At 48.2% G+C, this 15,000-nt stretch overlaps 1 protein-coding gene across 1 annotated transcript in view; it reads right to left on the bottom strand.

The window, feature by feature from the left end:
* tusc3 (tumor suppressor candidate 3) overlaps positions 1-15,000 on the bottom strand; it is a 52,205-nt gene that overhangs the window by 6,934 nt on the left and 30,271 nt on the right. The window contains exon 7 of the mRNA XM_083692738.1: positions 1,539-1,602. Coding sequence (XP_083548864.1) covers positions 1,539-1,602 — 64 coding nt within the window. The remainder of the gene's footprint in view (positions 1-1,538; positions 1,603-15,000) is intronic.

Genomic DNA, 15,000 nt, shown 5'->3' with positions numbered 1-15,000 from the left:
TGTGTGTGTGTGAGAGAGAGTCTGTGAGGATATGCCAGAGTTTGAGTTTATGCTTGATGTTCCTTGTGTGTGTGTGTGTGTGTGTGTCTGTGTGTGTGTGTGTGCGGATGTCTCATGTCTCATTCTCAAGGACCCAATAGCCGACAGCGTGTGTGTGGATTACCAGCGGCCAGTAAGAAGCCTGGTGCCTAGAAACCTTGTGAATAAGCCTGTCAGAAAATCCGCTTTCTAGTCCTGCCCCGTATGTGATCTCCACTAAACCACATTCTGCACTTCCTAAGGTTCCTAAAGCACCTGGATGAGAGGAATATCCCACCCTCGGTCCAAACTGTGCCCCTAGCCCCGTTTTGGCCTCATAATAACAATAATGAAAAACAATAATAACTCATTCTTGTCATGGACTCAAGGCGCTTAACATGTCAAGAATATGAAAAATCAAAAAGAAAAATATCGGAGGACAGTCACAGAACATGTGCAACATAGGGCCCCTAGAGATGACATCATGACATGATAAGGACCGGGGGGGGGGTTGGAGGAGGCTAAAAGTCCACGTTTTAAAACACCGAAGAGGCCTGGAGTGGAGATGTCCTGTTGAAGCCTCAGAGGGACTGTGGAAAAAACACTTGGCCCCCACTGCCACACACGGCGTAAGCCCTGCTGTGGAACGCCGGCTGTTGGCTCAACACATATACAGTACGGTAAATGTATTTTGACCACATTTTAGGGGGCCGCGTGTGTGTGTGTGTGTGTGTGTGTTGTCTCTCCACAATAGGCATACAGTAACCACTCGCTCAGCGCCCCACACACAAGCCCAAGACAAACACTTGATCACTGCTCAATTTCAGATCTAAGCAGCTTTTTGTCTGGTGGAAGATTGCTTCTTACCCGTGGGGACTGCAACAGCCACTGAACCAGATGGCCAAAGCCAGCAAGAAGCCTCAGAGCAATCTTAGCCCATCTCACACACACACACACACACACACACACACACACACACACACACACACACACACACACACACACACCAGTTGTTTCTTTCTTTTGTTTCAACTGTGTGAGTTTGTGCGTGTGTGTCTGTCTGTCTGTCTCTGTCTGTGTGTGTGTGTGTGTGTGTGTGTGTGAGAAGTGAAGTGAAGATTGCTCCAGGGCCCTGGACAGTACAACAGGTGTAAACGTGTGTTGGTGGCTGATGTTGACTTTCAGGGATGAAGATGAGAAACATGTCACAGGTGGAAAGGTCGTGTCTGAGCGAACGCTCCCGACAGTAGCGCCCATACAGTGTAAACGTAACGTGTCCGGGGGGCTTCCCGCTGGCTACAGAGGTGTCGCGTACAGGCTTCCCATTGGCTACTTCTGTAACATTTCCCCCATTCCCACGGCTTCCCGTTGGCTACGTGCGACGCACACAGAGGCTTTCCATTGGCTACGCGTGGAACGCAATACAGGTGTCCCATTGGCTATGGTCAGTAAGGTGTGAAGATGTCCCATTGGCTTCTCCTCTGTTCTCCCGTGAGGCCCGGTTCAGGGTAAAAGGATACTGAGCAGCAGGATGATGTGGGACTCGGCCACGAACTGGGCCTGACTACTCCCATGGATATAACTCTGTAGAGGAGAGAGAGGGGGGGGGGGGGGGGAGAGAGGGGGGGGGAGAGAGAGAGAGAGGAAATAATGAGTTAATTATTGATCGCATTTAAGTATTGTACATGCATTCGCACACTGGGTTGAGAAAGCACCGGGTCATTAGGAGGTAATTGCATTGATAGCTGGACATGTAGATGGAGAGCGAGAGCGAGGGAGTGGGGGAGAGAGAGAGTGTGTGTTCAAATGTCAGCGGCGAGGGAACGTTGCCCCCACAGAGAGAGATGGAATACATGGTGAATGTGCTTCAGCCAAAGAAACATGGAGCTGAGAGAGACATGGAAGAAGAGAGATAGGTAGGAGATCTTACTGTACAGACCATGAATGAGAGAGAGAGAGAGTGTGTGTGTGTGTGTGTGTGTGTGTGTGTGTGTGTGTGTGTGAAGGAAGCAAGAACAAAAAACTGTTACAAATGAAATAGGTAAAAAATCCCCTCACAATGGGCATATACAGTCACTGAGCACTTTACTAGGAATACTATACTAATACTGGGTAGGGCCTCCCTTTATTAGGAACACTGTACTAATACTGGGTAGGACCTCCCTTTATTAGGAACACTATACTAATACTGGGTAGGACCTCCCTTTGCTCTCAAAACAGCCTCAATTCTTCGTGGCATTGATTCCACAAGATGTTGGAAACATTCCTTTGAGATTCTGGTCCATCATGACATGATTGCAGCACATTCCTCACCCAATTACACCGCTTCCACCATGAAAAGGTGTACGTGTTCCTAACAAAGTGCTTCGTGAACATACACACACACACACACACACACACACACACACCTCCTTTCTTTCTTTGCAATTATGACCATTTTCTTTTTCACCTCTTCCTGGAAGAGAAAGAGAGAAAGTCCCAAGGTCAACCAACACAGCACCATGGATAATAGAAGAGGAGAGAGGAGACAGGAGAGAGAGAAAGATAATCTCTGCTTGGGAAGTTATCTTCACCTGTATTTCACGACAGGGAGCCTTCCTCATACAAAACGCCTGCGTCTCCACTGACAACAACAGAGAGAATATCTTATTTCCTCTGAGAGACACGCACGCACACACACACACACACACACACACACACACACACACACACACACATAGGATGGAGGAACAGGCACGGCGGACCACTGCCCTGTAAATACTATCTACTGCCCACACGATAAGAGGTGTGTGTGTATGTATGTGTGTGTGTGTGTGTGTGTGTACTGTACAACAACCCCAACATCAGATTATAGCAGCACGGCTAAATTTGACAGCTCCAAAATGGACACTGGGAGCCAAGGTCCAACAAGACTCTCTGAAAGCGCGGGAATTGGAACGTCGAAGGACACCGGACAGAACTCAATAGGTGGCTTTTCTGTTTCAAACTTGGGACACAATACAATCTGGAGCGGGTCCCCGCCAGCCAGATACAGAGCCTCATTTGAGGCCATTGTGTCTGCATACACTGGAGCCAGTAATAACACAGTAATAACACAGTAATAACACACAATCCACAGTGTGCTTTCTGCTGCATCAGGCCATAGGCCGTCAGTTTATATGCAGGCATACAAATATACTGTATGATGTCATCAAATGATTCCTTTCATGAATATTCGGGATTGAGGGTTAGAGGCAGATACAAAGGCAGTGTGTGTGTGTGTGTGTGTCGGTGTGTGTGAGTGAGTGCTGTGAGTCATTGCCTGCAGGTCCTAGGCTACAGTATCACGTGTGGGTTCTGTCTATCTCCACTCTATCTAGGTCTTTGTGTGGGCAGATGGTCATGTTAGCCCCGGGGGAAGCTAGCCTCGCTAACATAGGCCAGCAGTGATGATGATGATGATGATGATGAAGATGATGTAAGACAGTCCCACTCTGAAGTCTCTCCTGACATCATGTGACGGTTGTGTATTGATCATGGACAGGTGCATTATGGGGAGCGATAAGGCAGGACAGGATGTTGTTCCAAAGTCAGGTTCCTATTTACATGTCTACTATTGGTTGTGTATGACAACGATCTGACGTTTCATGGGACTGTTTTATGCGGCTGGTGATGCCAGAGAGACATCTCCATCTCTTGATGGACAATAAAGTTGGACGTAAAATCAAATGTGTGTGTGTGTGTGAAGTGTTGAGCAGCAGACTCAAGTCGGGCTGTACGGTACGAAGGTCCAGCGATCCACATGTCACTGGCGTTAATCAGAATCAGAACCAGAATTCTTTTATTCGGCCAAGTATATTTGCACATACAGGAAATTGACTTGGTGAGGTTGGTGCATGGGACATAAAACAAAACGGCAAACATTGACAAAATGCACAAAATAGCAAAATATTAACCAACTATATTAATTATATTAATATTAAATATAAATTATATGTGGGGGGCGCTTAGTGGCGTAGCACACTAATGCGCTCACCACGTAATCGCAAGGTTCCTGGTTCGATTCCGACCCTCGACCTATCTTGCATGTCATCCCTCCTCTCTCTCCCATCCTTCCTGTCAATCTCTACTGTCTCTATCCCAATAAAGCAGAAATGCCTGAAAAACATATTTAAAAAAAATGATATAATAGTTATATGATATTAAATATAAGGTGAGGAGTGACCGGCGTGTACGTGGATCTGCGTGTCACATGTCAACCACGAGAGCATCCTGACATGGGCGTCGTCATCTTCCCGAGCTGCCAGCGGCGCTTTAATGCGCGTGCGTCATGTGCGTCAACTTCACAAACCTGCCAGTCGCGGCCAGCCGTGTCCCGTGGAACATCGTGGAAAATAACCCCGATTGGCAAAAATGTCCGACGACAACCTGCTGGAGGTGAGTCCAAAAAAAAAAAGGTAAAATATAGCAATAATAATTAAAAAAAGTGAACTATCCCTTTAAATTAGGTTTCAAATCTAAATATGAAAATAGAAGGAAGGGAAATTGAGGTGAACAACTATGCGTGGATGAACACTTAAAGGTAGGGAGATACAGGCAGTACCCATTTGTCTCTGATAGGAAACCAATTAAGAGGGGGAATTAATTAAAAAAACAAACAATAACAACAACAACAACAACATCGCAAACGGAAAGAGGAGAAGGAGATGGAGAGGAAATATTCCCTCGTTCCGGGTGGAGACGGAGTGCATTTTCATAAGACTGACTAAGTGAAAGGTCTTGGCCGCATTAGCCCGCAAACTCATTAGAAGAGGGGGATCTGGAGAGAAGGAAGAGAGGAGAGAGGAGAGGAGAGAAGAGAGGAGAGAAGAGAGGAGAGAAGAGAGGAGAGGCCAATTAGAGATGTGGAGAGAATCTGCGATGGGCGAGAGCGAGTGATTAGCGATTCTGGGGAGTGAGTCTCATCTCTCTCACTCTCACTCTCTCTCTCTCTCTCTCTCCGAATAGACCTTGTGCTGTGAATGCATCGCTCTGTAATGGAACTGACCTCATCCCAACTGGCCTGTATTCATCCTTCTCTCTCTCTCTCTCTCTCTCTCTCTCTTTCTTTCTCTCTCTCTCTTTCTCTCTCTCTCTCTCTCCTTCTGCAGATGAAAAAAAATTCTACAAGATGCTGCTGCTCAGAGCCCCTTTAGTTCTTATGGTAATTGGTGGTAGTTGGTGTGTGTGTGTGTGTGTGTGTGTGTGATTTAACCTGTGCACCTCTGTAATGGATAAAAAAGCCCTTCCACACTGCAGAGGCCGGGATAATGGGAGGGTAATGGTGCAGAGAACCTTGAATTATAGTAACTTTCCAAACATACATCCACCTCCGGGGTATCAAGAAATGACCTACTTGGATATGCTGAATATCATATGCTTTGAGAAATGTGTGCAGGTGTGTCTGTGTGTGTGTTTGTGTGTGTGCGTGCATGTATGTGTGCAGGTGTGTCTGTGTGTGTGTGTGTGTGTGTGTGTATGTGTGCAGGTGTGTCTGTTTGTGCGTGTGTGTGAGTTTGTGCGTGTGTGTGTGCGTGTGTGCAATCCACAACACCTGCACCTGCCACAGCAGCAGTCCTCAGAAATACCTGCATCTGTTGCTATGCCAGAGGCTAGAGGAAGGCATCGCGTGCAGAGCGTTTGTGTTTCTGTGTGTGTGTGTGTGTGTGTGTGTGTGTGTGTGTATGGGTAAGTGTGTGTGTTTGTGTGTGTGTGTATGTGTGTGTCTGTGCATGTGTGTGTGTGTGTGTATGGGTAAGTGTGTGTTTGTGTGTGTGTATGTGTGTGTCTGTGCATGCATGCATGCATGCATGCGTGTGTGTGTGTGCATTCCACAACACCTGCACCTGCTACGGCAGCAATCCTGTCCCAGTGTATTAACCACGCCTGTGTATTTGGCCCGGGGGGGATAGATCTCCATGCTAACCGTCTAAACAACAACCCCGTCAGCTGTTCTTAACCAGATTCACTTTGACTTCCCTGGAAAAAAAAATCCGTTCCCTGCACTTCCCCAAATTGCTTTTGGAAAAACTATTGGAAGAAATGTGTCAACCAGCAAGGACGTTGATGATTTCTCATCAGAGAAACCCATCTTTTCCCTGATAAGCAACCTAATAACCTTCCCTTGATCGCGGATCGGCTCCCCCAGGAACACATTTGTTATGATTCCCCCCTTTTTACCTCAATCAATTCCCTCTTTTACAGTCGGATGGCTTCGTGCTAATTTCATTCTCAATCAGACAACAACAGAAAACCCCCCGAAGCCCCCCCCCCCCCGTTCACGTCCCCGTCGACTTCTAGACACATGGGGCGCATCATGCACGGCAACAGAAATCGGACTTGCAGATCGTGTGAGTGAGTGTGTATGCGCCCTGGGATGAAAAATTCTGCAATACTTTTCGCGGCACTTCCAATTAATCTGATGGATTAGGACCCTTGTTGTTCTATTCATTAAAGGGAGAATATTCTGTCCATCTGGGATTAACCAGTCACAGCTCATTGGCTGCGGGTGGAGACGGATGCTACGACGACTTTGAACTCACACTCCATTACTCAAGGATACACACGCATACGCGCACGTGCACACACACACACACACACACACACACACACACGTATGTGAACAATCATACACATACTGATGCACCCACACACATATAAAAGCATGAGCCTGTGCACACACGCGCACACACACACACACACACACGTATGTAAACAACCATACACATACTGATGCGCACACACACACACACACACACACACACACGCAAGTTTGCCTTATCTCAGACCAAGGCCACACAGTCTATAAACTTTTAATGAAATGTAAAACAGGTTCAAGCTCCTGTACTTCCCATAATCCCGCAGCTACAGGCTTAACCTTCTTACTCTGCCGTCGACTGTAACGAGATACGTGGTAAATTGACAACTCAATCTCCCCGCCGCAGTCACAAGCTAACGTAGCTATCTCTCTGAACGACTGGCAACCTTTACCCCCCAAAAAAAGAATTGCCGCCAACATTCCCTTGATGCCTCTTCGTTGTTCTCCGCTGTTGCAGCCTCTCGCGTTATGGAAATGACAAGTGCGATTTCCATCAACCACACTCATGTTCTCCCCCCCCCCCCCCCCCCCTCATATGAATGGACTGACATTAGAACTCCCTGTTGATGTTTGCGAAGAGGCCCCTTCTGTTTAAAGCCCCCCATTTGTGTAATGTCCAAATGAATTAGTAATACACGCTCAGACCTGATAGATGATTTTCCCGTTTCCCGGAGCATCAGCATTTTTTCTTTTTTTTTTTTTCTTTTTTTTGGAGCCGCTCAAAACAAACAGTTCCAGAGCTGTGGTTTGGCCTAATGGGTTTCGCGTCGTAACCTTTACAAATGATTCTGTTCATCGTTTTACCCAGTGTTTCCCGGGCCTCCGTCTTTAAAAGGTCAGAAGACGCACACACTCACGGAGCGAGATAAATGAAAAGTCAACAAAGCAGAAAGGAAAGGAGATGGAGCAGGGAGAGAAGGGAGATAATGTGTGTGTGTGAGAGAGAGAGAGAGAGAGAGAGAGAGAGAGAGAGAGAGTGGGGGACAAAAGAGAGAGAGAGAGAGAGAGATAGAGGATAGAGCTAATTATATATGAAGGGCTTGAGGAAAAGGTCCGGAGATGTCACCGCGCGTCTCTTGAAGACTATCATTACAAGCCCCCTAAACCACGGAAGCTTTTCAGTCAGAGGAGAAAATAAATAAGAATGGCCTGTCTACGTTGTCGCTCCGCTGTCTAAACACTCTTCACTTCACAAGGACTGCAGACGCGTTGGACGATGGACAGACAGATAAACAGACAAACAGATGGACGGACAGATGGATAGACAGACAGACGACCAGACAGACAGACGAACAGACAGACAGACGGACAGATGGATAGACAGACGGACAGACAGACAGACGGATAGCCAGATGGACAGACAGACAGAAGGCCAGACGGGTGGATGGACAGACAGCCAGACAGACGGACAGACGGATGGATGGACAGACAGCCAGACAGACGGACAGACGGACGGACAGACAGACAGACGGATGTATGGACAGCCAGAGAGCAGGTGGCATTCTCCAGCTCACAGTGGCCTACAGCCGAGGCATTGTTAGAGAGTCTGTGGGGAACATGGCCTTTTGAGAGGTTTAGGTGATCGATACCTCACAGAGACTGGCCCATTGTGAGTGAGAGAGTGAGAGAGAGAGAGAGAGAGAGAGAGAGAGAGAGAGAGAGAGAGAGAGTGATGTCTCAATTAACACATCATGCTCTTGATGAATGGGATGTTTGGAATTCTCTCTGCCACGGAACCCGGAGGACAAGAGAAGGCTCAAGATGGTCTGTGTGCCTTGACGTATTTAGATAGCGCCTGGGGTCAGCCTCCCTGTCATCTTCATCATCATCACTGTCATCATCATCGTCATCATATTCACCATCGTCGTCGTCATCATCCCCACCACCACAGAAGGCATTGAGGCCAGGAAATGCCAAGTCGTAATCCCCTACTTTTCTCCGTTGTGTGACAGGCCCTTACAAGCTCTTCAACTCTTAAAACTTTTATATCAGCTCTGCGACCCATAGCACTCAACATGCCCTCACACACACACACACACACACACACACACACACACACACACACACACACACACACACACACACACACCCCTCGACAGGGACATTGCAGCAACAGCACGCCCGCGCCATTTCAATTCGTGACATTAAAAGCGCCCAAGAGCGAGTTCTCACAAGTCGTAACCCGATATGACTGTCCTGGCGTCTCCCTGGGCACACATTATCCAGGGGGCCATAAAAAGGGACGGCGTCTCGCCTTCTGCTAGCTGTTTCCTGTATGCTGATCAGACCCAGGGATTCATACACTGTCATTCCAATATTTCAATAAGAAGCCACACATAAATCCAATAAAGCCATCCTGCTGACATATGCAGGGGTATTGATTCAATCTGGAGTGGGGCTGGCGGAGGGAGAGAGGGAGGGAGGGGGAAGGTAATGTCACTGCGTGAGGCAGGTACAGACAGAGCACTCACAGCAGTGGGTTGGAAAGGCATTAGAGCAAAGTGGGGAGAGAATGACCAACGACAGGAAGGGACGCATCGGACGATGGACAGATGGAGAGGTTGCTAATGAGATTGTGTTTTGGTTGACTGGTGCTGGTAACTACCGGAGAGAGGGTTTGGACTCATACGACCCACTGTAGCCTAAAAAAACAATATGTATCTGTGTTTCTTTGTATGGGTCGCAACGTACCAGATATTTACTCGCAGTACGCCTCAAGTACTACGACTAAAGTACTCAACTTTGGTTGAATATCGTTGAGTTGAGTACCAGAAAGTATCCATTGTTACGACATAGCAAATGCCAGATAAATACAGGCTTTAACAGGGATGGAATATAAAATGTTACCGACTTCCTTTGTCGGCAGTTGCTGCCGAAAAGGGTTAAGAAACTGCATAAATAAACGTCTCGCTTCTGGGATCTCTCTTTGGCTGCTCCCGAAGGGAAGGTTTTCATCAATGTGATTAATTCCCAGTTAATCAGCATTCGTTTTTTCAGTTTGTTTTCTCAGTTTGTTTTCCCCTCACTCCCCCCCCCCCCCCCCCCGCCTCCTCCTCCTTTCCTCCCTCCCCCTGAGGTATCGTTCCAGGCTTAATTAAGGCCCGCTTTTTTGCCACACAGATCCATTTTTAATGCTCCAGTCCCCCGGAATGGGAGCTCAAAGTCTTGGACAGGGGCCCGAGGTAAAAACAGACAAATCTCTGGCCTAAAGTGCACTTTTATTTAATGCTTTTGGTTCACAGTTCAATTCACTTAATATAGACTCCCACTCGCACCCCCCTCCTAACACGCGCACACACACACACACACACACACACACACGCACACACGCACACCAAACCAATGTCCCCGGCTTGCGAAAAACCAAAATATTTGCGAAGACGCAATAAAAGTGACAACGAGACCGAAGAAGAAAAAAAAAAAAAAAAAGCCAGAGATTTACTCCGGTCGCGCCTTTGAAGAGCGGAGGGGCGGAGGACGCGGGCAGCCAAAACCTCATTAACGAATCGGGGGGGGGGAAATTAAATGGAAATAGGGCTGCGAGGCGTGGCTAATGTGGGGGAGCCCGGCGGCATCTCGGCGATCCTTCAGGATGAACTTCGAGAGACGGCCCGAGAGGCAAAGTTCATCAGAACTCGACAAAAAAAAAGAAAACAAGTTCATGATGAGTTCAGGCCCTCTGCTTCTGCGTGGGGCATCATTCTCTAGAAGTCCTCGACAGCAGTTCTTTTGGCCGCGGAGCAGATATCATTTCATCGAGTCCCGGTTCCGGCTCTTTCCCTTCTCATTCATCAGCTGACGGATTCCTTCAATATGCTCTTCCAGGATCTGGCCATTTGTTAGTGTTATTAGACTGTCTGTAGCCAACAGCCTGAAGCCAAAAAATACACCCCCCCTCCCAAAAAAAAAAGGCCGTGGGTGAAAAGAGCCAAGAGAGAGGCTGAACAGAACAGGCTGGGAGGCCTGTTCCTTTCTGGGAGAGAGAAAGAACGAGAGAGAGAGGTAAAGAGAGAAGGAAAGAGAGAGAGAGAGAGGGAGGGAGGGAGGGAGGGAGGCAGGGGAAAAAAGGACGGGAGGGAGAAAGATAGAATGAGAATGAGAGAGAGAGATGGAGAGCAAGAGAAAAGAAAGAGACAGACAGAGAGAAACTTAGGGAGGAGGAAAGGAGGAAGGGAATTAGTCCAGAGAGAAAGAAAGAGAGAGAGAGAGAGAGTAAGAGGCTAGCAAAAGGCTTATATTGGAGTTAGCTGTGAGGAATGCCAATGCGGTTCTCTGTGCCCTGAAACTGCTTCAGTGGCCTATCAGCCTTCAGAGTTCTCCCAGCCGCTTCAGTCAGCTGCTTTCATTACCCAAAACAACCCTGCTCTCCCAAATGGGTTTTTACCCTGGCCGTGGGAAGGGGCGTGTGTGTGTGTGTGTGTGTGTATGCGTGTGTGTATGCGTGTGTGTGTGTGTGCGTGCGTGTTGTATGCAGAGGATGGGGCGGAGGGGCGGACAGAAAAATGCGGAAACGGCACTTTCAAATCCGACAAGAGAAATATAATTTCATGCAAATGCAGCGTTTAGTCCGGAAATCAAGGTAATGTTTTTTTTTTTTTTTCTCTTTCTCTCACTTCTTCCTCCTCTTCTCTATTTTTTCCCTTTTTTTTTTTTAATTTCACACTCCAATGCACAACCATAAGTGATGACCAGCAAATCTGTCCTGGCAACACGGTGTACTTTTTCCGAGACTATTTTTAGTGTTTCGTTGCCTTTGGCCAATAATCATATTTTACCGGTAAACAAGAAAGATACCATCTGATGCTGTGGGTGGCCTGGACATTTTTCCATAAAACAGCTTCTCTTTGTTGTCGTCCGGAAGATCTGTTTGCGGCGAAACGCAGATGGAGTGTACTCACCGGGTTCGTAAGAGGGCCGGCTAAAACAATGTGGAATCGCTGAAGGAACAGCATAAGGGAACATCAAAGACTTGAACGTATCGTACTTGAATACCTGAAGTGTCGTATTCACACGACTGTATTCTGTGGATTCGAAGAGGAGAGCTTTAACGAGTGGCAATTTAATTGTACTCCCATGGTTCCCGGTGCACATGACAATAAAACGTCGAAACTTGACGTGAGCAAAGCTAAATGGCTAATACCTCATAACTAACTACCATTATGAAGGTCAGTACGGGCCTGAAATACCGCTGCTTCAAGTACTCTCTCTGTACAGTATTTCTCGAATACTGTAAAGAAGCACAACCGAACGACATTCTCTATTCATATTTCCTGTACAGGGTATAACGTGGTTTTCAAGGGCTGCTGTTGTTCAGAAGGAGTCTTAACAGTCCCCTGTGACCAACAGAGCACTTAGACACAGACCCCCGGTCTTCCCAGAGAGCTCTGAACACAGCCTCGACTACAGATGTTGAGTGCTGCAATGTGTGTGTGTGCGTGTGTGTGTGTGTGTGTGTGTGAGAGAGAGAGAGAGCTAGTGTGTGTGTGTGTGTGTGTGTGTGTGTGTGAGAGAGAGAGCTAGTGTGTGTGTGTGTGTGTGAGAGAGAGAGCTAGTGTGTGTGTGTGTGTGTGTGTGTGAGAGAGAGAGCTAGTGTGTGTGTGTGTGTGTGTGTGTGTGTGTGTGTGAGAGAGGTTGCAGTCATTGTTAGCAGTTTGTTTATGTCTCTGTGAGATCAATGTTAACAGTTGAATAATTAATAAGTCATCTGGCCTCTCTCTGGGGGACTTTTTAAAACATAGTGCATGCGCACACACACACACACACACACACGCACACACACACACACGCGCGCAGTACATCATCTCCTCACTCGTCCACACCCCACAAATGAGAGACATAATGTGCCGTTTAACAGCGTATAGCTCATTAGCCATTCTCTCTCCTTCTTAATTGTCATTCTAGGATGCTTCTCTCATCTTTATTTACTTCTTTTCTCTCAACCCTCTTTTGTCTGTCTCAAGCCGCCTTGACTTCTCATGAATACTCTTTCCATCTTTTTCTTTCTTTCGTTCCCTCCCTCCCTCCCCCCTCTCTCTCTCCCTCCCTCCCCCCCTCTCTCCATTGTTATTTTCCAGAAGAGAAGCCATTTAAAAGCTCTGTCTCTCTGCATCATCCCTTCATCCAGCCGTGATTCCACAGTGCTTCTCAGAGGCAGAAGGACAGGTATCACCATACAGCCCCCCCTCCTCTCCTCCCCTCCACTCCTTCCCTGTCCCCTCCCTCCCCTCCTCCTCTGTCCCCCCCCTCCCCTCTTCCCTGTCCCCTCCCTTCCCTGTCCCCTCCCTCCCCTCCTCCTCTGTCCCCCCCCTCCACTCCTTCCCTGTCCCCTCCCTCCCCTCCTCCTCTGTCCCCCCCCTCCCCTCTTCCCTGTCCCCTCCCTTCCCTGTCCCCTCCCTCCCCTCCTCCTCTGTCCCCCCCCTCCCCTCTTCCCTGTCCCCTCCCTTCCCTGTCCCCTCCCTCCCCTCCTCCTCTGTCCCCCCCCTCCACTCCTTCCCTGTCCCCTCCCTCCCCTCCTCCTCTGTCCCCCCCCTCCCCTCTTCCCTGTCCCCTCCCTCCCCTCCTCCTCCCTCCACTGTGGAGACATTACTACCTCCCCATAACCTTTATTTCCTACCTGCAACTCCTCGTAACAGGCCAGACAGGGCACGCACGCGCACGTACACACACACACACACACACACACGTCTGGGCTGAGGTGAGTCTGATGAGTCTCTGGGCTGACGTAAAGACACTGTGACTGCTCCCATCTGCCTAGTCAAACATGCACACACATATGCGCACACACACACACACACACACACACACACACACACACACACACACACACACACACACACACACACACACACACACACACACACACACACACACACAAAAACCCCTCTCCCTCGGACCCATCTTCCAACCTGAAATGACCCATAAAGGAGTAGCTCCAGGTGGAGGTGCTCTCTTTTACGACCTCGCCCCAGAAAAGCTCCACCGGACCGGGGCTGCAGATGGCCCTGGCCCTGGTCCCTGCTGCTCCAAGCTAGCTTGATCCCTTGTAGGGTGTACGGAACGCAGTGCACTAACACCAGCAGACACCTGCCATCAGGGGTATATGAAACAGCACGAAGACGGCTGGCCTCAGATCTGAACCGGCGCCCTCGTGGTAATCAGCTCTGTGACAACTCAACCCGAAGGAGAGACGGAGCTCAAGAGTATAACAGGAAGAAACAGATGGAACCCGTCCCGTCCCGTCCCGTCCCCCCATGACAACACTCACAAACACCCATGCATGAGTGGAGCCACCAGGGGTCAGCCGCAGTGCAACTTCCCCGGGCTAGTTTTTTTTCCGAGGTTAAGTGCCTTGGCTCGAGGGGCACAACGGCAAGACATGACACCTCCGGGGCGTAGCCGGTTCTGTCCCAATCAATTAGCCCCCCCCCCCCCACCCCCGAGGATTCTAAGGCGTCGGCCTTCCGGCGAGCGGTCCGCTCTCTTTCTCTATCTCTCTCTCTCTCTCTGACCTCCGGGTTGCCTAGTGACTCAGGGTTCTCGCCCCGGGGAGGTTGGGAACAACGTGGCGCTGGATCGCATGATCAAAACCGACCAGCGTTTTTGTCATGTCGAAAACACGTGCCCCAGGAAAATACGGCGAAAAGTCACTGAATTCACGGAGGAACATAACGCTTTCACTTCGGCTTATTCAATTTGCTCTGAAATGTTGACATCGTCGACAAGGTGACACAGTCTTACACCCTATTACTCATACATATCGCCATCTATCATAAATTGTGCGTGTGTTCGTGTGTGTGCCAATACACTCTAAAACCATACGCTCTTAGAAAAAAGGGTTAGTTTAGGATTCTTTGTCATGGGTGACAGACGGTTCTGTGTCGAACCATTTCCACACAACTAACAAGTGAGAGTTATTTACCCCTGTGAAGTTGAGATGTTACACTGGAGATTGTCCTTTCTCCACATATTAATGTTCTTAGGGGTTCCTAGGTGAAATTGCCTGCACTCCTCCTGAAGCTACTACTAGTTGAAAATTAAATATCCATCAAATGAAACAATTAAAGGTTCCTTCGATTATCAAATAGAGCCATATAAGGTTATGGAGACTATATTGCATATTTAGACATTGACACACAACGTTTCTATGCCACGATTCAAAAATGTCACCGTACACAGTTCTATTGAGAACCATTTCAAGAACCCCCTTTTTTTCTAGATAGAACTTTTTTGGATTCCTTATATGTATCAAATAACAGAACCCTTTTTGGTGCTACATAGAACCCTCTCGTGAAGAACCCTCTACAAGGGGTTCTAGGTAGAACGTCTTCTAGAGGGTTTTACATCCAGATATTATACAATGCTTCTAG

This window comes from Argentina silus, assembly GCF_951799395.1.
Source record: "Argentina silus genome assembly, chromosome: 21".
Lineage (NCBI taxonomy): Eukaryota > Metazoa > Chordata > Actinopteri > Argentiniformes > Argentinidae > Argentina > Argentina silus.
Note: the sequence above shows the minus strand (reverse complement) of the source record. Positions and strands in the feature narration are given on the sequence as shown.